At 47.7% G+C, this 23593-nt stretch overlaps 1 protein-coding gene across 1 annotated transcript in view; it reads left to right on the top strand.

Annotated features, from left to right (window-relative positions):
* Window positions 1–3857: 3857 nt before the first annotated feature.
* Window positions 3858–23593, top strand: part of ERBB2 (erb-b2 receptor tyrosine kinase 2) — a 30226-nt gene continuing 10490 nt past the window's right edge. The window contains exons 1-14 of the mRNA XM_036755091.1: window positions 3858–4167; window positions 10508–10659; window positions 14660–14870; window positions 15833–15967; window positions 16471–16539; window positions 16723–16838; window positions 17215–17356; window positions 17581–17706; window positions 18280–18406; window positions 18702–18775; window positions 18961–19051; window positions 19341–19540; window positions 19943–20075; window positions 20175–20265. Of these exons, the coding sequence (XP_036610986.1) occupies window positions 4095–4167; window positions 10508–10659; window positions 14660–14870; window positions 15833–15967; window positions 16471–16539; window positions 16723–16838; window positions 17215–17356; window positions 17581–17706; window positions 18280–18406; window positions 18702–18775; window positions 18961–19051; window positions 19341–19540; window positions 19943–20075; window positions 20175–20265 (1740 nt within the window). The 5' untranslated portion in view covers window positions 3858–4094. The remainder of the gene's footprint in view (window positions 4168–10507; window positions 10660–14659; window positions 14871–15832; window positions 15968–16470; window positions 16540–16722; window positions 16839–17214; window positions 17357–17580; window positions 17707–18279; window positions 18407–18701; window positions 18776–18960; window positions 19052–19340; window positions 19541–19942; window positions 20076–20174; window positions 20266–23593) is intronic.

Genomic DNA, 23593 nt, shown 5'->3' with positions numbered 1-23593 from the left:
ACAGATGCCTTTGTATCCCTGGGGCCTATCAAGGTACCTAGCAGGCATCTTGATAGGATAGCAATAATTAATTGATAGGTGATATAAGAAGAACTGGAAGAACATTGTACACAGTAACTGTAATTTTGTAACAATGATTAACTGGGAAAGACCTGTCTACTCTGATCGCTACCTGATCCAAGACAGTTCCAAAGGATTCATGATGAAAAAATGCTATCCACCTCCAGAGAGAGAATTGTTGAGCTCTGAATATAAAGTGAAGTATAATTTTGTCACTTTTAAAATTTTTCTTGCATTTTTTTTTTGCAATATGGCTAATATGGAAGTTCTTTTTGCTTGATTTCTCATGTATAATTGATATATTGCTTGCCTTCTCAGTGGGTGAGGGAGGGTGGGAGAGAGGGAAAGAATTTAGAACTCAAAATTTTAAAAGAATGTTAAAAATAAATTGAAATGGTTTTTAAAAATAATTAATAGAATCATAGATTTAGGGCTGGAAAAAACCTTAGAGATCATCTAGATTCAAGTACAACTCCTTAATTTATCTCCTCAAATGAGATAATGGATATAAAACACTTTGCAAACCAGTACTCTGGAAATTCCCGCTATGATTTGATAGATGAGGAAAAACTGTAAAATGAAGTTATGGGATTTGCATGAGGTCACACAAGCAGTAAGCAGCAGGTCCAGAACTGGAACCTTGGATTCTTGGATTCCTAATCCAGATTGTTGGATACCTAATCTAACATTCTGAATTGAATGGAGCATGGAGAATGATGCAGGCTAATTAACACACAGTCATGTAGGCATATATGTACATGCACACATTAATATGTAAATGCAAACTCAAGTGTACGTGCATACTGCTATTAGGACTTAGATTCAGGGCTGGGACCGGTTAACCCAGGGAGGTGGCCTGAACCTCGGACTCTTTCTCTCCTCCCCAATGTTTGTTTTCAATTCTCTGACCCCAGGGTGGCTGGTGAGATGGGTGGGGTTGAAGGGGAGGAGACTCCTAGGAAAGCACTCCTTTACAGATACACACATGCACACACACACACACACACTCAAACACACAATGCACCATGTGTCCCCAGGGCCTTGATGGCTAGTTAATGATTGATGGTATTTCACATGCCATTGATTCCCAGACTCTAGCCAGGCGACCCTTAGAGGTCACCCCAGAAAGGTGGTGCCCCACTCTCGCCTCCCTTCAACCACCAAGACCTAGAGAAGAGGCTAAGAACCTTCACTGTTTTCTTCCTGTCTTTGTCCTCCAGTCTCCCACCAACTTCTCAGGCCCTCGTTTTTCCATTTTTTCTGTCATTCAGCTTCTCGCCATCTACCCTTCATCCTTCTGGCCTTCAGATTTCCCTCTAAGCTCCCTCCCTTCTCTGCCTTTGCTTCATTCCCTCCTCTTCCTCATTTCCTCCTCTCTTTGATCCTTGGTTACTTCCTCCATTCACCCCTTTCCCTGCACCTCATTTTCCTCCAATATTCACTGCCTGTGTTGTTGCTGTTCCCTAATGTCCCCCACTCTCGATTTCCCATTCCTGATCTCTCTCCCTATATATAGAGAGAGTATTTATATATGTACTGTATATATAGAGCCACCTTTATTTCAGCCTCCTGTCTCCGAGGTTCCCCAGTGCTCCTGACCCACCAGGCATTCCCTCATACTCAATCTTTCTCCCAGCCTCTCCTGCCAGGCCCTATGGGGAGAAGGGGGGGTGGGGTGGGGTGGGTTAGAAGCACAAGGAAAGGGAGATTCGAATCTGCTGGGCCCACCCCCTGCCCCCTCTTCTCTACTCTTTTCAAACAGCAGACAAGAATTTTCCCCCCTTCCTTCCTAGCTCTGAATGAGCCCATTCTCTGTAGCTGGAGCCCAGCCCCTCCGTGAGCCTCCTCCCCAGGACTAGAGCTCTGACACCAGCTCCTCCTCCCCCCACCCTCTTGTCTGTCTAACCACTCCCCGATTCTTGCCTCCCTCCTTCCTCCTCAGCCAGCCACTGACACCTCATTGTTTTTCAGATGAAGACTTCTCTCTAGAAGGGTGGCTCTGGTTTGGAAGGAGGCGACCTAGGCAAAAGGAGTGACCACGATGTCTGCAATGGCCCCATTTGCTGTGTGCTGTAGTGCCCTTACCCCCAAGGTTTTCATAGGTAACCAGTGGCCTCTGGTCAGAGAGGACACTGATGGGGTACTTGATTTCTTACTGTTGAGCCAGTAGCTGAATCAAAGCCTAAAGTCCACCCCACCTAGTTGGTTTTCCTTGTCTAAGCTGGCCCCAGCTCACACATAGGAGAACTGGGGAGAGGGAGGAGGATGAGAAGAGACACAGAGCTTCTGGGCGGGGGGGGGGGGGGGGGGGGGGGGGGGGGGCGACAAACTCTTAACTCTCCACTTTCTCCCTCCCAAGTGTTAAATGTACCCTCATTAAGATGGTATCAACTCCCCACACCCTCACTTTCCCTAGGCTTCAAATCTCCTGTGTGAGCCAACAAGATTTCACTGACAATAACAACCATCTTTGTGTTCATCTTTGTTTTGTGTGTCTCATACGGGTTGGAAGAGCCTCGCTTCTCCACTACCAGGAGGGTCCCGGTTGGAAAAAAGGGAATTCTGGATAGAAAGACCTCCCCGGACCCAAAGAAACCCTATGGGATGAAGGGAACCTGAAACAGGAGTCCCATAAATGGGACCCTGGACCCAGAGAGAGTCTATAGGCCAGTGGAGAGATTCCCCCAAAAGTTCTACACAGAAACTCCCCAGATGGGTACATACCTCACAAGGGAGACCCTAAGCCCAGAGAGAACCTATCGAGGATGCCTCCGGCAGAGAAATTCCACATAAACAGAGGGGCACACAGACATTCCACAGAATCTTCAAAAGAGAAAACCCACAGAAAGTCCCCAAACGGAGAGAGGCCTCACAAGACAAACCCTGGGCCCAGAGAGAGGGCTCTGGACAGAGACCCTGGTGAGGCAGTTTCGGTCCTACAACAAATTTTGGGGGCTGCTTCACTAACATTAAGCAAATCTGTCCCTTTTCCACCTTGTTATAGTCAAATTTCTGAGCCTGAGTGGCTGCCTCTTTCTCTCAGAGCCTGAGGAAAGGATGCCTAGAATATCTCAAACTTAGTATATTCCCTTCCCTATCCTTCCACAAAGGAACTAGGACTTGGATCCACAAACCAAGGGCTCTGTAGGCATTTCAGGGGGTCTGTGAACTTCCATGAGGAAAAATCTTTATTTTCACTAACTTCTAATCTAACTGAAATTTAGCATTTCCTTTAATTACCTAAGACATTATTGTAAGAAGGGCTCCATAGGCTTCACCAGGCTGCCAAAGGGGTCCATGACACAAAAATAGTTAAGACGCCTGTTCTGGAAGAAGGGGTTGGAGTAGGGAGTTGAGGTGAGGGTGAGCATGGGGAGATGGAATGGAGCTTGTTAATAAAAGTAAGGGGAGCCTGGGTTAGGGGAGGATGGGGAAAGGCGGTCTTGATTAGGGTCCCTTCAAGAGTAGAGGGTTGTATAACAGGAGACTGGGAAAGCCTGGTGATGAAGAAGCAAAGTATCCCCAGTCTGTCCCCAGCCCCTCCTTCCAGGAACAGCAGGTTTCTAAAAAAGCCTCCAGATTCAGGGGAGATCAAGGCACCCCCAGGCCTAGCCAGGGAGATAGAAAGTAAAGCTGGGAGCAGCCACTGCCACTCCCAGAGACTTGTTGGAATGTAGTTAGGAGGGGGGGGGAGGGCGGGAGCGAGACCGAGCTGCGCGGTCCCGAAAAGAAGAGGAGGAGGAGGAGGAGGAGAAGGAGGAGAAGGAGGAGGAGGAGGAGGAGGGCAAGCACTGACTGCTTTGAGGAAGTACAGGAATGAAGTTGTAGAGCTGAGATTCCCTTGCAATCCTGGCTAAAAGAGAGAAGTCAGCAAAGAAGGAGAGAGAGTACCTCCACTGAGCCAGTGACTCGATCCAGGGGATTCCTGCCCGGACTGTGGTGGTTCCCAGGATCCCCTTATCTCCCAGCCCTCGGGTTCCGCCGGTGCTCCTCCTGAGCCTGGGAGCCATGGGCCCCGGGCCGAAGTGAGGACCATGGACCTGTCGGGCTGCTGCTGTTGGGGGCTCCTTCTGGTCCTTCTGCCCCCAGCAGTCTGGGGAACCCAAGGTGAGTCCGATTGGGAACGAACTGTCTGCAGCTCTTCTCTGCAAAGAATCCTCAAGGGGAAGAAGAACTGGGGGGACATTTGACAGGGGTGGGGAGTGGGAGCGAGGAAAGCAGACTTAGAGAGCATGGGAGTCAGTAGAGGAGAAATATGAGCAAGCCTCGGGGGAAGGGGGTCTCCCGGGAGGGCCTGGGGAGATGAAGTCAGAGAGATGAAGCCGGATGGGGAGGTAGGTAGACAGGGCAGGGGGTAAAGTTACATTGAAGGGGCCCGAAGTAGGGCTTGGGTCCCAGCCAGCTCTTGTCAAACAGGGAAATTGTCAAAAAGTTTTACAAAGTTGACCAGAAAAAATAAAGTCCTCCTGTGTGTGTGTGTGTGTGTGTGTGTGTGTGTGTGTATTTGTATGTGTGTGTGTGTGTGTGTTCCTTCTGTTTGGCTCTTAAAATCCACAGCCACTAATCTCCAGACTGAACTGGGCTGGGCTGGCTTTTCTCTGGGGGTCCCAATTTGTACCTCAGTCCTCCCTCCTCTTCTGCCCCCCCCCACTCTCAACTTCAGGCTGTTACTGCTCCAGTTCCTGCCTCAGGCAGGGGGGGTGGGAGGGTGCAGAGAGGTAACCAGTTGGACCAGGAGTGGGGAGAAAAGGCTCTAGGCTTGCTTGGATGTTACCACACTCACTAGTGTGGGGAGGGAGGCCAAGAGAGGGAAGAAAAGAGGGGGCGGGAAGGGGAGACAGTTGTTTTGAATAAGTTTCTTCTGGGCCAGTCTGGGAAGGAGAGAGAGGCTTAATTTTGTTGGGCTTAACTTGGCAGGTGTAAGGGATGGGACATAAAAAGGGGTTCTGGGTAGTCTTGGGGTAGAGGGGAGAGTTCCAAAGGTTGGGGACTTAGGGGGCAAAATAAAAGGGACCTCTTGGAGCTGAAAGGGTAAGGGATGTTGCTTTTGGTCTGGCCTTTTCCTTCATTGGGGGTGGGGGGAGAAAGGGATGAGGTGGGATAGGATTGAAGGCTGTTGAGGGCAGCATGCACTTGGGGAGAGGATCTTGTCGGATGTTGTCTCAGTCTGTTGAGTCTCCCTGTATGTGCCTTTGGGGGCGGGGTCTGTGTGTGTCTCGATGTCAGTAGGTCTGTTTTGTCTGTTTGTGTGTGTATTCCTTTGTGTTACCAAACAACACTCTGACTCCATAACTTGGGTTTCTTTGCACTCCCAGGATCCTTTAGATGGCTGGGTCAGGTTTGCTGGAAAGCCCTGAATAAACGTATCCCATCCTCCCTATTTGGATCCAGGACATAGTACCTGGTTTTTCCTCTCGACCCCACATGTTTAGCTTCCCTCACTTCTCTGATCCTCAATCCAGAGTCTCTTTAGACCCTAGCAGGGCAGTTAGCATGTAATCTGGAGTCCTGAAACTGTTTTTGTTCAACTGCTGAAAAAACTGGGTGGCCAAGAAGGGAGATCTGATGGGAGCTTCTGTTATGCTAGTGAAATGGGTCTATGGTTGCCTCCCTGCCTCACCTTTGTGCCTCAGTTTCCCCACTGGTTTCCCTACTATTGTTCTTATGCTCACATTTTAAAAACTCCGATGGGCCTGTTCAAAGGAGAGAGAAGATGGACATGCTGGGGATGGGGGGTATTGAGGAAGGGAGAGTCAAAGGGCCAGTTCATTATACAAGTTGCACCCTATCCCATTTCACCAGGGGCAGCATCCTGTGAGGATATGTCACAGATAATTCTACCTAAAGGAAATTACCTGTGAGGCTGGGGGAAGGGGCATTCTGGGAGGGATTTCAGAGTCAGGGCAAGAGGAGGAAATAAAAGGCAGAGAGGTCAAACTTTTTGCCAGGATCCTATCTCATAGGTTGAGGAACTACTGACTTGGAAAGCCATGTAAATTCTCAATGTCTATATTATCTACAGCTAATGTTTATTATTATTATTAATATTGAGGATGACTCCCCTTTCATCCACCACTTCCTCCCCCCACGGTAGTGGTTGTGCTCAAGGGGAGTAAACTCATTTTGGTATTAAGTATAATGGGGAAGATAAATCCACTTCATTTCAAAGGCTCAAAAAAACCCTTTAATTTTATCATTGATTGTTTTTGCTATGACTAACTAGTGAGACTGAGAGTCAATCACATTCCTAAATTCACTCTCTCCCTAGTGGCATCATCCTTAACAGTGCCATTTCTCTCTTTCTAGAAAAATAATTCTGACCCAATTCTCTAGTCTTCCAAGGGATCCCCCCCCCCAAAAAAGGGAAAGCATTGTCTTCTCCTAGTCTTAGGAGTTCACCTCTTTTGCATCATGGACCCCTTTGACAGTATGATGAAACCTATAGACCCCTTCTCTGAATAGTGTTTTTAAATCATCTAAAGACATGCTATATTTCAATTAGAGGTTAATGAAAATAACTATTTTCTTCTCTATCCAAACTCATGGACACGCTGCCCCACCCCCAAAAAAATCTATGGTCCATGGACCCCAGATAAACAACCCTTGCCCTTTGGTGTAATATAGAATACTGGACTTAAAAGTCCTGGGTTCGAATACCATCTATTGCATTTATTAGCTGTGTGACTCTGGACTCTACAACAACCTTGTTGGAGCCACAATTTCCTCATATATAAAAATAGGGTTCATGATACATCCACTCTTGTCCCACAGCATTGGAGCAGTGTTCACTGGGTGAGCCTGAGAAGTCCTGTCAGTGGGAAGAGGTTTTGAATGACGATTCTCTTCCTGAGCCACCACCTCTCCTCCACCTCCCACCTTCAGCAACAATAATTTATGTTGGCATCTCTCTACTGCTCATGCTTCTCTGGTACACACACACTGACACACAGACACACAGACACACACACACAAACACACACACACACACACACTTTCATCTCCCTTGTCTTCAGTTGATTGGGCAAAGGGGGGAAAGGGACAGGAGACTATCCATGTTCCATGAGCAGAATTCTGTTCCCTGGTCAGGGAGACTGGTTGGAATTGGGGGGTGGGGTCAGTGTTATTGAGGATGGCAGGAAGTCTTTGGGGTGTGGGTGGGAGTGAAACAACTGGGGCGGAAGACAGGGGAGGGAAAGGCAGGGAAGAGGGGGCAGCAAGTGAGGGCAGAGCAGGCATCATCAAGAGACTGGGTCTCTGCTTCTGTGGGTGGCATGGAGAGTTCTACCATGGGGGTAGTGTCAGAAACTCACCCCAAACTCTCTCCTGAAAGCATGTATTTGGGGCACTGGAATTAGGAATTGCACTGGTCTAGGGATTGTGGGTGAAGTGGAAGGAAATGGGGAGATCCTTCTGGGGTCTGATTCCTTCTAGGAGGAGTAAACCCTGGTTGTTGCTGAGTGTCATCATGGAGGACCACATATGAGAAAGGGATTGGTCAGGAATGAGGATGCCATATTGGTAGGACCTATCAAAACAAAAGGAGGCAAGCAGCTCAGTATAATAGAAAGAACACTGACTGTGGAGCCACAGGACCCAGGTTCAAAATCTATCTCTTAACAATTACTACTTGCGTGACCTTGGGAAAGTCACTTAATTTCCCTGAGACTGTATTTCTTTACCTCTAAAGTAAAGGGACTGAATTAAATGGTTCAGAGGTCTCTTTACAAAGGACCAGGGTATGATAAAGACTTAAAAAATACTAAGGGAAGATGGGAAACTAGACTGTGTATCCTCTGACTGTGGGTCTGGAAGAAGCTAGTAATTTTGACTTGGCCAGGGCCACAAGGTCAGTGTGTGTCAATGGTGTGACTTGAATCCAGGTCTTCCTGGCTTCTAAAACATATATACATTAAAAGTACATCTTTTTTTCTTGAATTCAGAAAGTCCAGGATCTGTGGACTTCTTGGGAAGAGGCAAACTGGAAGCAAGAAGGTTCCTTTGCAGGGAATGAGACTGATCTCAACTTTACGCAGAAATATCGGCAGAACCAATGGAGTGTGGGGCTCAAGGATAGAAAGAGTTTCAGAATAAAGAGCAAGTGTTAGCAGAGAGGGAAGTTCTGTGTCTGGAGGGGATGGAGAAAGGAGGGAGCCTGGGCAAGGATGGGAAAAGGAGTGTAATCTCCAAGTCCTCTGTCACAGTGTCCGTAGACTGTGATCTGGGTGTCAGTGTGTTAGGATGTCTGCTGGCCATTGGTGCTAAAACTAGAAGCTGGGTTGCTGGAATGAGTGAGTTTCTTTTTCCTCCTCTTCCTCTCTCCCCAGCAGTATGCAAACACTCCAATCTGGGAGTCTCATAATAAGCAGCTTAAGGGTCACAAAATGAGCAAACAAAAGTGCTGGCACTCAGGGCAATCTCCACTCCTTCTTCAGCCCCCTTTCTTCCCAAAGTTGAGATTCTTTTTGAAAGTTTATTAGTGACACTAAGAGTGTATATGAGCCACTGGACCTTTTTTCCCATGTCATTCTCCTGCCATACTGCTTTGGGTGTGTGCCTTAGAACAAGGGAACTAGTGGGGGGTGGGGTTAGGGGGGCTCCCTTCCCTGGGCCTTGGGCTGGGGCCTAGGGAGACAGCTGGGCTGGGACTGAGCAGCTGAAGTAGCTGGGGGGAGCTGGGCCCAGCAGCAGGGTCTTTATTTTGGGCCCTGTCTGCCCCTTGGCTCCAATTTCTCTTGGGAGCTAGGTGGGGGATGGGAACAAGGATGAGTTCCACAGGGGAGATAGAGGGAGAGGAGAAGCTTTCCCTCAATGTGGAAGGCTGGACTCTTGGGGTCCCTGTTTCTGGCTTCCAGTCCTTCCATTTCTCTCCTTGATAAGATTTAGTAGTTAGAGATAGAGGATCTTAGCATTTGGGAGGAGGGAGGTGGAGGCTCACAGGGAAAGAATCTCTTGGCTTCTGCCCTCTTTACATCCAGGCATCTGGCCTTCAGGACTCCCCTGCTCCCCCCAAACTCTCAGGTGGGCAGAAAAGTAGGGCCTAGATTGCATTCTTTCTCAGCCTTTGAGGTAGGGGATAAAACCTGCTGAGAGAGGAGGAGCCTGGGGTATGCTAGAGAAGAGGGAGAGGATTTGGGATGGAAGTGTTATGCAGGAATCCCAGGCAGCCCTGTAAAATGCAGGACTGTGTGTCTATAGTGGCCCTCCCTCTGCCTGCCACCCCTCTAGGCACACCCTCCCAGGTCAAGATGCATCAGGTGACTCATCTTCTCACCTGAGCAGAAAAACAAGTTCAGCAGGGCACATTAACCCCCTCCCTGCCAGCATTCATGGAACCAGCTGATAATATGACTACCCCCCATCTCCCACCACCACAATTTTTCTTTCAAAGAGGGCTAGGGAGGCCTCTTTGCCCTGATTTGTCTACCTGGTAGGTATCTCTTGTCTCAGTTAGCCTTGGGCCCAGGCAGACACCTGGCTGAGGTGTCTATCATGGTGTCACTCAGCTGGTGGTTAGCAGTATGTGCTTGGTGGTGGGGGTTGGGGGTGTGGTATGATGAGCTGTCTCTGTGGCAGAGCCTTTGCCAATTTTTTCCAGGCTCTCACCCCCTGTGGGGGCGTGGGGATCAGTTTGTACAGGGTTTAGGCACATACACACACCATTACCTTGACCAAGTTCTGCCGTGATTCTGGCTACCCAGAATAGTAGTGCTAAGAAGATCCACCTTCTTTCTAGGCTGGGGTCATCCAGCTCACCCTGTAGTGACCAGGGGCCCTGGCCTTACCCCACCCCCACCCCCACCCCCAACTCTGACCCTCACTAACACTTTCTGGGTGGTATTAGTGGTGGGAGGATATCCTTTGCCAGGAGGTTGGCATGTGGGTGGTATTGGAATGGGGTGGGGAAAATGCCCTGGGTTTGTTTGGGAGAGGGAGGAGGGGAGCTAATGATTCATCTTCCCCCTTGGGGGATTTTTACCCTATTGGCACCATGCCAGAGTCTTAGGGGACAGCCTCTGAGATAAAGGGGGGTTTTCTCTGTTGGGTCCTTTATGAGAGGAGGGGAGGATAAGGTCAGTTACACACTCCTACCCCATCTATGGTAAGCATCATGGGCCTGGGACAAGGCTACCATGCCCACTCTGGGATCTCCTGTCTTTTGCATGGGTACAGTTGGCAAATGATTCACTCCAAATCTTTCCCCCTTTAGCTCATAGTTTTGTTTAGTGGTTAACTCTTTGAGTAGAATTATGGGTCCAGTGATAATTGGGGTAGGCTGCTATTCCTTCATTGGGCTGGGACCTAAGCAAGTACCCTCCCTGTGTATTTGCGCCCTAGCCGGGGAAACAGGACTTCTGGGTCCCTGTGGTTGCTGTGAGAATTCTGGGTCAATGAGGTTTAAATGAACAGTGCCAGCACTGACCATGGCATATTTTCCCCCTCCTGCTAGTGTGCACAGGCACAGATATGAAGCTGCAGTATCCTGCCAGTATTGAGAATCACCTTGACACACTGAGACACCTGTACCAAGGATGCCAGGTTGTACAGGGCAACTTGGAACTCACTTACCTGCCTGCTGATGCCAACCTCTCCTTCCTCCAGGTGAGACCCAGAAATTACTCTCTTCCCCCAGGTGAAATGGCACCTCCCCTTACCCCTCACCTCAATCTGGGACGTCTTCTCTCTCTCTCTCTCTCTCTCTCTCTCTCTCTCAGCAATCAAAATTAAATTATTTGCCCAGGGTCACACAGCTAGTAAGTATCTGAGGTGGCATTTGAACTCAGGTTCTCCTGCTCTATCCACTACACCACCTAGCTCACCCAACATCCACTCTCTTAAAGCTGACAAATCCTTTCTTGGATCTTCCTTCCCATTCCTCTACATCACCTACTCTTTGTCCTAAGTTGATCTCAAACAGCATTTTATCGCCTAGCTCTCTGATACACTTAAAATGTATAGGCTTCGCTCTTGAAGGTCCCCCGTGTTTTTCCTCCCCTTCAAGTCCTCTGCTCTCTCCCAGCTGGCCCCAGGCTTCCACCAAAGCATCTTCCCATGTGCCATACTGCTAGCCTTACTGAAATATTCCTCTAGGTGAGAGTAGTTGGTCAAGAGTAAATAGTCCAGTAGGCAGGAGAGGGAAACATCATAAAGCACTGATTTGGCGTCAGTCCATCAATTCAAGACCTACAGGGCACCAATAAGGGCAAGATTAGCTACAAAGCATCAGGTGTAAAACAGCTAGACCACCAAGGCCCCCCTCTCTACCCTACCAGCTAAGCGGCACATGGATAGAAAGAGCTACATTAGGACTCAGGATGACCTGAGTTTTAACACCTCTTCAGAAGCTATGGATACATCTCTAGGCAAGTCACTTAACCTCTCTCCCAGCCTCAATTTCCTCATGTGCAAAATCCAGGTAATAGTAACACCAACCTCATCTGACTAACAGTAAGAACCAAAGGAGATATTTGTAAAGGGCTCAGCCAACTCTAAAGGTGCTGTATCCAGACTAGCTGTTTTTGTTCCAGCCCCTTTTCAAATGTAGGCCCTCAGGCTTTTTTCCACTCAAACGTGGTTGGCTCAGACTCCTGAACACCCTTTAGACCGTTTCACCATCTTTCTCTAGTTCTGTCCTGGAGGCTCCATCCAGAGAGTAGCCTGTTTCAAGAAATGTTCTCTATTTACACACAGATCTCCTAGCCAAGTGTATCAGCCTTTGGAAGGCAAACCCTCTCCAACCAGTTTGTAGACTCTTAAGTTACAATTACAAGTCCAATTTACATTGAACTTCCTTAAAAGTTCTGCTCCAAAGGTTACAGTCCCGTTTACCTTATCAAGGCTTTGGGCTAACTCTACCAGGGAAGGAAGGCAGGGGAACCAGCTGAGACGTGGAAACCATTATCGATATGAAGGCTAGGCCCAGGCAATGCTTCCTGGAAAGATCAGAACCCTCCACCAAACCCAGCTTGAGGCCCTCGACCCAAAGAAAGGGACCAAGAAGGCAAACTCCCATTGTTGCTTCAAAGGGACAAGCAGACAAGCAATCCCTGCTCCCTTATCATAAAGAGGGGACATATTGAGGCACTTGAGGCCTGGGATTTGGGATACAAAGTGAAGAACCTTTCTTCCTAGCTATCTACATCTCAGGTATCCAGATCTCAGGGTCTGCATAACAAATAAATCTGGGGAGACCTCCCTTGTAAATGGCATTGCCCAAGAACAGCCTCCAAGCTAATTCTTGGATTGGGAGGGAGAATAGGACCTCCAACTATATCTGCCCCAGGTGCCAGAAGTCCAAGTTATGGCTCTGAAGGAAGTACTCTGTATTGTAATTATCTGTATTACCACAAGGCTCTAAGTTCCATGAAGGTCTAAACTAGGGATTCTTAACCTTTCTCTGTGTCATAGACCCCTTTGGGCAAGCTCATGAAGGCTAGAGAGAGACCTTCTCAGAAAAATATTTTTAAATATATAAAACAAAATACATAGGATTACAAGGGAAACCAATTATGTTGAAATACAGTTAGAAAAATATATATATTTTTAAATTCATGGACCTCAGGTTAAGAATCCCTGATTTAAACTTTATCTCCCTGGGCTTTGGACAGAGTAGGATTCCAGATATAGAGGGGAAAAGGGACCTTAGAGGTGAGCTAGTCCAACTTCCTCATTTTACAGGTGAGGAAACTGAGGTTAGGTATCCTAGGATCTGAACTCAAAACCCTTGACTCTAAATAGGGCAGTTTTTCCATTACAACATGCTGTAGTTCATATATAATTGTTGACTAAATGAATGAAGAAATTAGATTCAGAATCATAAGACCTACTTTCAAATCTGGGCTCTGCTATTTATTTGTATGTCCTAGGGCAAATCACTTCAAGGAGATCTACTATAAAATGGAGATGGTATTATTTGCATACCTACATACCTCACTGTGTTATTGAGACATTGAAATAAGATAACTTATCTAAAGCATTTCTTAACTATAAAGTGTTATATAAAGGTCAGCTATTGTTATTGTGATTGAAGGGACCAACAAACAAAGGAATGAAGGAAGGAATTCCTCCCACTACTGAATAAGTCCTTTTTCTTCCTGTAATGCATCTGCCTTTGGACATCTCTTCTTGGGGCTGGAGACTTCCCTCCTCACCCAACGCACGTGTGACTTCCCCACCTCTCTCTTTTCTCACATTTCCTAGCTTGATCCCCCAAATATACACTCCCCTGCTCCTTTTTTCTTACCTCCATCTTGATCAGTCTAAGAGTCAAGAGAGTTGGCTTCAAGTCCTATTTCTTCTACTAACCCGGTGTTACTAACCAGTAACTTCCACAAATCACATGCCCACTCTGCTTTCTAACTATAAGATGGACTTATCTGACCTATGCTCTGCCCCTGAAGATGTTGTAAGGCTTAAGTGAGAGGGAGAATGAGAAAAGGAGGAAGTGTTATATAAGTGTGAGTTAGCAGTAGTTAGATTTGGACCTGGAAGAACCTTAGAGGCCTTGTTTTACAGATAAGGAAACTGAGGCAGGAAGACTGTTATTTGCCCAGAGTTACATAGCTAGTACTTAAGGTGGGATTTGAACCCAGGTCTTCCTGACTTCAAGTCCAATACCTGCAAGTAGTTTGTTGTTATGTCATTTCAGGCATATTTGATTCTTCGTGACCCCACTTGGGGTTTTCTTGGCAAAGTTACTGAAGTGGTTCGCCATTTCCTTTCCAGTTCATTTTATGATGAGGAAACAGGGCTAAGTGACTTGCCCAGGGTCACACAGCTAGTAAGGGTATGAGGCTGTATTTGAATTTGAGAAGATGAGTCTTCCTGATTCCAAGCCCAGTGCTCTATGCACCATGCCTCCCAGCTAACTACTAACAAGGTAGCATGGAATGGTGGTTAGAGAGCGGGATTTGGGCTCAGGAAAACTTGCATTCAGGAATTGCCACCGACACATAGCTGCTCTGTGAACTTTCTGTGGCCATGGGCAACTCTTAGTAAGTTATTACCAAGTTATGGATCATCATAAGTTTCAAGGATTTTACGTGTTGGGAGTTCCCTGCATCAGTGTTCTAGACTGAAGACTATTAATAATTATAAGAGGCATCATGCTCGAGTGGGTAGAGTCCAGTGCCTTATCTAAATGCCACAATGCCTCAAGTAGCTAAGATGTTATTCTTGTTGATAATATCAGGAGAAAGTGTTGCCTAATGGTTAGAGAGCTGGCGGGCAATTGGAAAGACCTGAGTTCAAGTCCATTTCTGACATATATTGGCAGTATGACCCTAGAGAAGTCAGTAAATCTCTTAGTGCTCTAGGCCAGCTCTAAGATGATAAGTTTGTGGCAAAGGTACCAACTTGCATTGGTGGAGGGAATTTCCTCACCTGAGAATTTCATATATCAATGAAATCACAAGTCTAGACCCAATCCAGTCCCCTAGTCAGAGTTAACACTAGGAGACTGGACTTGGTCACTAAGGATGGATGAGCCCAGTGCAATTGAGAAAGATTGCTTCTTGGAGGAGGCATTCTTGGGGTCTTGCAGGACACCTTGACATTTCCATTTTACATCCTCACTCACCAATTCTTCTGCCCCATTCCCCAGGACATCCAGGAAGTGCAGGGGTATGTGCTGATTGCCCACAGCCTGGTGAAGAGCTTCCCGCTGCAGAGGCTACGCATCATACGAGGCACACAGCTCTATGAGGACAAATATGCCCTGGTTGTTCTGGACAATGGGAATCCCCTTGGGACTGCCCCTCCCACACCACAGGGCCTCCCTGGCCTTCGGGAGCTGCAACTTCGAAGCCTCACAGGTAGTGGAGAATGAAGGGAGTGGTGCACAGAGTGATAGGTGGTGAGCAGGCGTACTATAAAGGAGTGATGCACAGAGCAATGGGTAGTGAGGAGGAGTACTGTAAAGGAGTGGTACACAGAGCAATGGGTGGTGAGGAGGAGTACTGAGGGAAAAAGTAAAAAATTAAGGTACCAAGTAGAGTCAGTATGGCCTGGGTTCAGATTCCACTTCTGATACTTACAGTGTAACAGTCTTGGACAGCTCATTTAATCTCCCTGGGCCTCAGTTTCCTCTTCTGTTAAATAAGAGAGTTAGACTAGATGACCTCTGAGATTGCTCCCAGCCCTCGATCGATCTACGATCCTATTGTGGGAGGTGAGAAGAAAACCGGGGGGAGATAGAGAAAGACACATGGAATAGCTTGCTGATACATAGAGAGTCCTAGCTGACAGTCTGTCAGTTCAACAAGCATTATTAAGTGCTTAAGATATGCCAGATAATGCTAAAGACTGAGACAGAGAAAGGCAAAAACAGATCTCAGCCTGAAGGGGCTTACATTCTAAAGGGGGAAACGACACTGAACACTAGGCACATACAAGACAAATATCAAGTAAAACGTTAAAAAAAAAACCCAAATGTTAAAAAATTGTTTTAACGTGTAATTGGGGAAAAAAAAGTATTATTTAAAAAGTGGGAAAAAAAAAAGGTGAATAGCAAGTAGATGCGGGTAGTCTGAGAAAGGAAGGGACCTTAGAAAGCCATCTTGTTCAACCCTTTGTCTTTTACCAGAGGGGGGAAATGAGGCCCAGAGAGAGAAAAGGACTTGTCTAAGGTCACACAGCAAGTTGGTGGCAGAGTTTGGATTAGAATCCAGGTCTCATGACTCTTAGTTGACGGTTTTCTAAGAGAGAAAGAAGAGAAAGTCCAGCTATGCTTCCATTTGTGGCCATATCATCATTCCCCTCCCCCTCCTACCCCCAGAGATTCTGAAAGGTGGGGTCCTGATCCTGAACAACCCTCAGCTATGTCACCAGGACACAGTGCTATGGACCGACATCTTCCATAAGAACAACTACTTGGCTACCACCTCCATCGACACAAACCGCAGCCGAACTTGTGAGCTCAGACCCTCCCCTCCTTTTCCTTCCCTCCATCATCTTCCTGACTCCTTCCCTTACTGTCTGTAATAACAACACCAGTCCTGCTTGTTTATAGAAGTTATTGAAGGTTTACAAAGTGTTTCCCCCACCACAACCTTGTGAGATAGATAGTCAGTGGGGAAATTGGACTATCATGTAGTTAGTGATGGAGACAGAATCTCTGGGGGTCACAGATTATGGCTTATTCTAATACTTACCGGCACTGCCTTAGAATAATAGCTCGCATGATCTGGTGTTTAAAGGTTTACAAAGCCTGGTCCACACAGCAGCTTGAAACATCCAGGCCCTGTGTCCCCTGACCTCCTGACCCCTCTACTTCTAATGCCCAGCCACTGACATCATGCCATTGTCTCCCTCCTATGGTTCCTTCTCTATGTCTATTTTTCTCTGTCTGTCTCTCTCTATCACTTTCCTAGTCTGACTTGTATGTCTCAATCTCCTCTCTCTCTCTCTCCCCAGGCAGCCCTTGTTCTTCATCATGTAAATCCGGCAAATGCTGGGGGGAAGGACATGACAACTGTCAGAGCTGTAAGTCCTAGAGAGAGCGCCAGGGAGGAGAGCCCAGGTTTGGGGCTGCGGATAGAAGCCTGTGTCCTGTGGGTTGGAATGTGAACTCAACGAGGCCTTGGGGGCTGATGCTTAAGATGGGTGGTTTGGTAGAAGGAATGAGATGGAAGGCCTCACCCTCTTCCCTTCCTCCCTCACCAACAGTGACCAGCACAATCTGTGCCAGTGGCTGTGCCCGCTGCAAGGGGCCCCTCCCCACAGACTGCTGCCATGAACAGTGTGCTGCTGGCTGCACTGGCCCCAAGCATTCTGACTGCCTGGTAGGTGCCCACCTGGCATTATGCTAATGCCCCCTTGCACCTTCCACCTGCTCTTTTGCATACATGTTTGCCTGCTTGACTTATTCACCTTTTTGCTCACTTCTCCCTATGACAAGGGTGTTATAGAATTCTATCCCAGCTCCTTGGCCTGGCCCATGGCAATGCTCTGGCAAGGATGACAGGGGGAAGTGGGCACCTTGCCTGGCACTATCCTTCTCTAAAGCCATGTTACCTCCTGGATAGTTCAGTCCACTTCCCTTCCCCAAGATGCTGGTATGAGGGTGGGTATCCAGGGGTGCGGAGTGATTCTAGATTGCCTAGATAATCAACATATTCTGCCCTTTTATGCTTATCCCCTGGCCCCTAACCCTGTCAGGCCTGCCTCCACTTCAACCACAGTGGCATCTGTGAGCAGCACTGCCCACCGCTGGTCATCTACAACTCAGACACCTTTGAGTCAATGCCTAATCCTGATGGGCGATACACCTTTGGGTCCAGTTGTGTGAAATCATGTCCCTGTGAGTGCCTCGGATGTAGGGGAGGAGGGAATACGTCTATTAAGGGTGAGGTATACACCCTAGACAGTAACTGGTTAAGGGGTAGTGGGGCTCAGGCCTCTAAGACCCCCCCAAAGGTCAATGAGGCCATCCCACAGGCTGTATTGTCTCTGGGAAGAATGAGACCAGATGAATGGTGGTGGAGGAGGTGGAGTGTCCTAGCCTATGTCCTTGATTCTTTCCAGATAACTACCTGGCTACAGACGTGGGCTCCACCTCCTGCACCCTTGTGTGTCCCCTCCACAGCCAGGAGGTGACTGCCGAGGATGGGACCCATCGGTGTGAGAAGTGCAGCAAGGCCTGTCCCAAAGGTATCTCTGCCCTCTCTGGACCAGCCAAGACATCCCCCAGAGCTCCATGCTCCACTGGTCCCCTGTCCCTCACCATAATCCCACCCCAAGTCACACCCCCTCCCTTCCACAGCCCAAGTCTCCCCACCTCCCCTTCCCCACCACCAATCTATAAATGATCACAACCCAGGTAAACTCTTACCCAGTGTAACCTAGCTCAGCCATCCTCCCCACTTGTCTCCTATCTCCAACACCTCCTCACATTCAAGGCTTGTCTTCCCCTTCCTTCCAGAAGCCCCCTTATCCTGCTTTTTAGATGATGGGGTGGGGTTTCAAAGTTCAAGAACCCTAGACCTCTGGATTTTGACTGAGGAGACCTAGGTTCAAAGCCAAGCTTTACTATCCACTAGCCCTCAATTTTCTCTGTAAAATGGGAGAATGGGACTAGACAATCTCTAAGCCTCACCTCACTTTAACAGTATGAGTCCATGATTCCTCTGACTCATGCCCAGCACCTTGGGGCTATAGATTGGGGGAGATGAATGCCACAACTAAGGCATGCACCTTACCCTACTCCTGTCACATTCCCTACAGTGTGTTATGGGCTGGGCATGGGGCACTTGCGGTCAGTGAGAGCTGTCAACAGTACCAACATCCAGGACTTTGCCGGGTGCAAGAAGATCTTTGGAAGCCTGGCCTTCTTGCCTGAAACCTTCACAGGGTAGGCATGGGATGGGCACAGAAAGTGTTAGACTGGATGGCTCAGATTGGGCATGGTGCTACGAGAAGGGAAGCAGGCAGTTCTGGGGGTGGTTCTTTTTTATTTTTTTTTAATTTTTTGGGGGGTGGTGGTTCTGAAATGCACAATGATGGAGCTGGGGGAGGGCTTAGAATTTGGAGTTGGGAGATGAGGCATTAAATAACCAGAGAAGAAGGATGGCCAGCTTGGGGAGCACTTCCTCTGTCACCTCCTTACATGAATGACCCTTGTCAACTCCTCCATTTCCCTCTCCCAGGGACTTGGCCACCAATACTTCTCCACTAATGCCTGAAGATCTCAAGGTCTTTGAGAACCTGGAGGAGATCACAGGTGGGCACATCCCTGCCTATCCCTTGGTACCCTCATCAAGCCTTCCCCTCTCCCCTTGGGTCTTAGGGTCCTTCCACCCAGGTCTTTCTTCTCTATGGTGGAGTGACCTGGGGGCAGGCCTGGTTGGTGGGTACCCTCTATGTTGCCCAGTTATCATCTCACACCAATCACCCTGTTACCCTCAGGCTATCTATACATCTCAGCCTGGCCTGACAGCTTCCCTGACCTCAGCATCTTTCAGAACCTAAGGGTGATCAGGGGAAGGGTGCTGCACAAGTGAGTATTGGGCTGTGGGTCACAGAGGATCACAGGAGAGAGAGGGGGGCTACCTGGGCCAGGATAAATAAGAAGGAGGTGTGGGGGAGGGGGAGGTTTGGAGAGCCTGTAGCCTGAATACCAGCAGCATGTATTTTCTTGGGGGAGAAGATTCAAGCAGGAGCATCTAGGAGGGCCCAAAGGTAGCAGAAAGGCAGGTTAATGGAGGCATATTTCTGGGAAGGAATGAGGACTAATGAGGAATACTATTATGGTGCCTTCAGATGAGAACCTACCCTTCTCCTTGCAGTGGTGTCTACTCCCTGACACTGGAGCATCTGGGTATTGGCTGGCTGGGGCTGCGGTCACTGAGAGAGCTTGGCAGTGGGCTGGCACTCATCCATCACAATGCCCACCTATGCTTTGTCCACACGGTGCCTTGGAACCAGCTCTTCCGCAATACCCGCCAGGCCCTACTCTACAGTGCCAACCGACCTGCTGATGAGTGTGGTAAGGCAGGCACCCCCTCCCCCCAATGCCTTCACTCCTTTTCCTGTCGTTTCCAAGGCACCCACATCTAGGTGGCCTTTATGATATTGACATCTGGTGCCAAGCTCTCTGAGGACTAACCCCATTGCCCACTGAGCTGGCTGCCTCCTGCGCCTGGTATGCACACCTGCTTTTGCTAAACACTAGTCTGGCACTGCCCCCTCAGCATCATTGCCAGTCTTGGCCAAATGCCAGCTTGCATCTCTCTGTGACACTGGCAATTCTCCCTTTCTTTCTACTTTGACCCCTGGAAGTTTCCTGGGTTCCCAAGTGACCTTTCCCAAGAAGTTAGGGCCTAGGGTGAGGTCCTTGAAGTACCCAAGTACTTCTTGGGTTTGATTCGCCTTCATTCTTCTCTGATAGCAAGGGAGGGACTAGCATGCTACTCCCTGTGTGCTCAGGGGCACTGCTGGGGCCCCGGACCAACTCAGTGTCTCAACTGCAGCCAATTTCTCCGAGGGCAGGAGTGTGTGGAGGAGTGCCGGGTCATGCAGGGGTAAGGAAGGGTTTGGATGAAGTGGGGAGGAAGAAGGAGGCTCTCAGTCCTCTGTGGCTTTGCCTTGCTCACCTTCTCTACCCCATGCCCACCCCATAGGTACCCCCGAGAATATGTAAAGGAGAGGCGCTGCTTCCCATGCCATGAGGAGTGCCAGCCACAGAATGGCACTGAGACCTGCTTTGGATCGGTAAGCAGCTGGGAGGAGTGGGGCACTATTCTAGGGGTCTGATCCCCTCCTGTCCCTCAGGCAGGGGTCCGATAGTATATTTGAAGAATAAGCAGAGTAGAGAGTAATAAAGAATCTAGGATCCAAGACTCTCAGAGTTGAAAAGCATCCTCACTACTTTGAGGATGTGGTTCCGTCAGTGTGAGAGGCTGACAGTGCACCACGGACAGACTCAGGGCACCATGTCTCTGTAACCTAGAGAGAAGATAGTGTTCAGTCGTTTTTCCATCGTGTCCGACTCTTTGTGACCCCATGTGGGGTTTTCTTGGCAAAGGTAACCGGAGTGATTTGCCATTTCCTCCTCCAGCTTATTTTACAGATGAGGAAACTGAGGCCAGCAGGGTTAAGTGACTTGCCCAGGGTCACACAGCTAGTGGTTTGCTATTTCTTTCTCCAGCTCATTTTGCAGATGGGGAAACTGAGGCCAATAGGGTTAAGTGACTTGCCCAGGGTCACACAGCTAGTGGTTTGCTATTTCTTTCTCCAGCTCATTTTACAGATGGGGAAACTGAGGCCAATAGGGTTAAGTGACTTGCCCAGGGTCACCCAGCTAGTGGTTTGCTATTTCATTCTCCAGCTCATTTTACAGATGGGGAAACAAAGAGTTGGATTAAATGACCTCTCCAGTCCCTTCTAGCTCTAAATCTATGACTCTAGATAACATATGTAGATAGGTGTAATTTGTTATAAGATGGGAAATGCATGAGAGATGCCAGGTGCACCCACCCATTGGTCCTAGACAACACAGTGTAGTAGAAAGAACCCTGGATGGAAAGTCCGAAGGGACTTGGATTTAAATTCTGGCTCTGTCGCTCTGTCACTGTGAGCTTGGGCAAATCACTTTCCCTCTCTCAGCCTGTTTCCTTATCTGTAAAATGGGGAAACAGTATTTCTTGTTTACAAAATAAAATGTTATCAATATCTCATTTTGCACACCTACATTTTCCCTAGCACTCTTACCCTCCCATGTTTCATAGCAAAGATTTAAAAAGAAACAAAACTAGGAAGAAAAAAATCAGTAAAACTGATATATGTGTATACGCACATGTGCATGTTGCAAAAGAAAACACACACCAAAAAACAAGAAGAATGAAGAAGGTGAAAGAAGTATGCTTTAATCTTAAAGTTCACCAGTTCTCTCTAAAGAGGTGGATAGCATTCTTCATAGTGTGTCCTTTGGAATTGTCTTGGATCTTTATCTAAACTTCCCACCCCACCGGGGCCATTCCTCCACCTCCCTCTCCCCGAGAGCCCTTTAAAAAAGAAAGAGGAAGCAAAAAAAAAAGTTCAATAAAACTGCTTCGTACATCCAAAAAAACCCCCAAACCACCTAATGATGTATGCCACATGACACACCTGTGGACCTCTCCCATCCCACCCCTACCCCTGAAAAGGAGGGGAGGAGGTCTTCTGATGTTTCTCTCTTCTTCAGGGCCCAATTTTGCAGCCTTTGTTTTCCATGGTTTTGTGGTGGTTGTTCTTTGCATCTGTATTGCTGCCTTCATTGTGTGTGTGGTTTCCTTGGCTCTGCTTACAGGAAGCAATATTTTTGCCACTTGCCTACCTTGTAGGATTACTGGGAGGAAAGCTCTATGTCATCCCTAAAGCACATCTATAAATATAAACTATTAGCAGTAGAATTATTACATCCACTAAATTCCTCTTCTGGTGCCATTGTGGCATGGAGCTGGTCCTAGGTTCTCAAAGACCATGCCAGTAAAGCTCTGGAAAGGTTATAACTTAGGTCTGGGTTGGATGTCTTGTCATCTGAGGACCAACCTAAGCCGACTTTAGAGAGGCTCCAGGTTGACAACAGATGAATAGTTATCCCTTCCACATCTGGAGGGGAGGAGGGGATTAGGGGCACAGTGCCCCCTTGATTTGGAAAATCCATGTAAAATTTTTTGGCCTTCCCTTTGTGCCAGAGAAGTCTGAATTATTATGGCATTAAAAGATAACATATGTCGATATTATACAATACTATACAATACATATATTTTACACATTTCTGAGTTTCTATACTTTTTCTCTATTATCTGCTAGCCTTTGCATGTTGCCTGTGGTTTCTGCATAACTCCCACAAAATTCCCATTTAATTTCTTATGCCAACCTGAGATATATAGAAACCACAATGGGGAAAGTCTGTATATGGAAGGGATAACTGTACATTTTTCAGCCCTGGCTTTCAGAGATTTTCCATCAAGATATCATCTGATTCAGTTGTCCTCAATTCAAGACCACCTACTATGGACCAGGCACAGTACTAGACTCTTTAGATACCAAGACCAAAAAAAAAAACAACGTTCCTGTCCTTGGGGGAGCTTACCTTCTACTGGAAGGAAAGAGCACATATGCAAATCCATAAATCCAGGGTAATTTGGGGAAAGAGTGACCACTAGTGGCTGGGGATTAGAGAGATCTTCATCACCTAATAGGAGCTGGTACCTTTATCTTTGAGGGAAAAAAGAGCCTGAGAAGCAGAGGTGAGGGGATCATAAACGCATTTCAGAGACACGGACGACAGCCTGTGCTTTGAAAGGCTTGGACGTGGGATATGGAATCCCAAGATCCGAAAACAGATCTCTTTGTGTGTGGAGGGTGATAACACGAGGTCAGTCAGTGAATAAGCATTTAATGAGGGCTGTTTATGCACTAGGCACTGTGCTAAATACTGGGGGTACAAAGACAGGCAAAAGACAGTCCCTGCCCTCACAGAGTTCACGGTCTAATGGAGGTAATTCTAGAGAGGCAGGTGATGGTCATATTAAAGAGGAGGAGTTTTCCTGAGCTCTCCTGGCAGCAATAGGAAGCTATTGAAGATTTTTTTTTTTTGAGCAGGGTAGGTAATGTGGTCAGACCTGTACTTAAAGGAAGATCGTTTTGGCAGCTGTGTGAAGGACAGACTAGGGGCAGCTTTTACTGTTATTGTCCGTCATTCTTGAAGAGGACCGTGACATCAGCGAGGTGATGCCATGACGTGTGAGCGAATTGGATTTAAGTGAGGGAGAGCTGAGGGCAGCTAAGTGGCACAATGAATAGAGTAGTGGACCTGGAGCTGTGTGACCCTGGGCAAGTCACTTCACCCTGTTGGCCTCAGTTTCCTCATCTGTAAAATGAGCTGGAAAAGGAAATGGCGAACCACTCTGGTATCTTTGACAAAGAGTCTGACACAAATGAAAGGACTGAATAAAGGTGAAGGACAGACTAGAGAGAAGAAAGAGACTGGAAGCAGGGAGATCAATTGGGGGGGCTATTGCAATAATCTAGGCAAGAGGTCATGAAACCTACA

Source organism: Trichosurus vulpecula, chromosome 4 (assembly GCF_011100635.1).
Source record: "Trichosurus vulpecula isolate mTriVul1 chromosome 4, mTriVul1.pri, whole genome shotgun sequence".
Taxonomy (NCBI): Eukaryota; Metazoa; Chordata; class Mammalia; order Diprotodontia; family Phalangeridae; genus Trichosurus; species Trichosurus vulpecula.
Note: the sequence above shows the minus strand (reverse complement) of the source record. Positions and strands in the feature narration are given on the sequence as shown.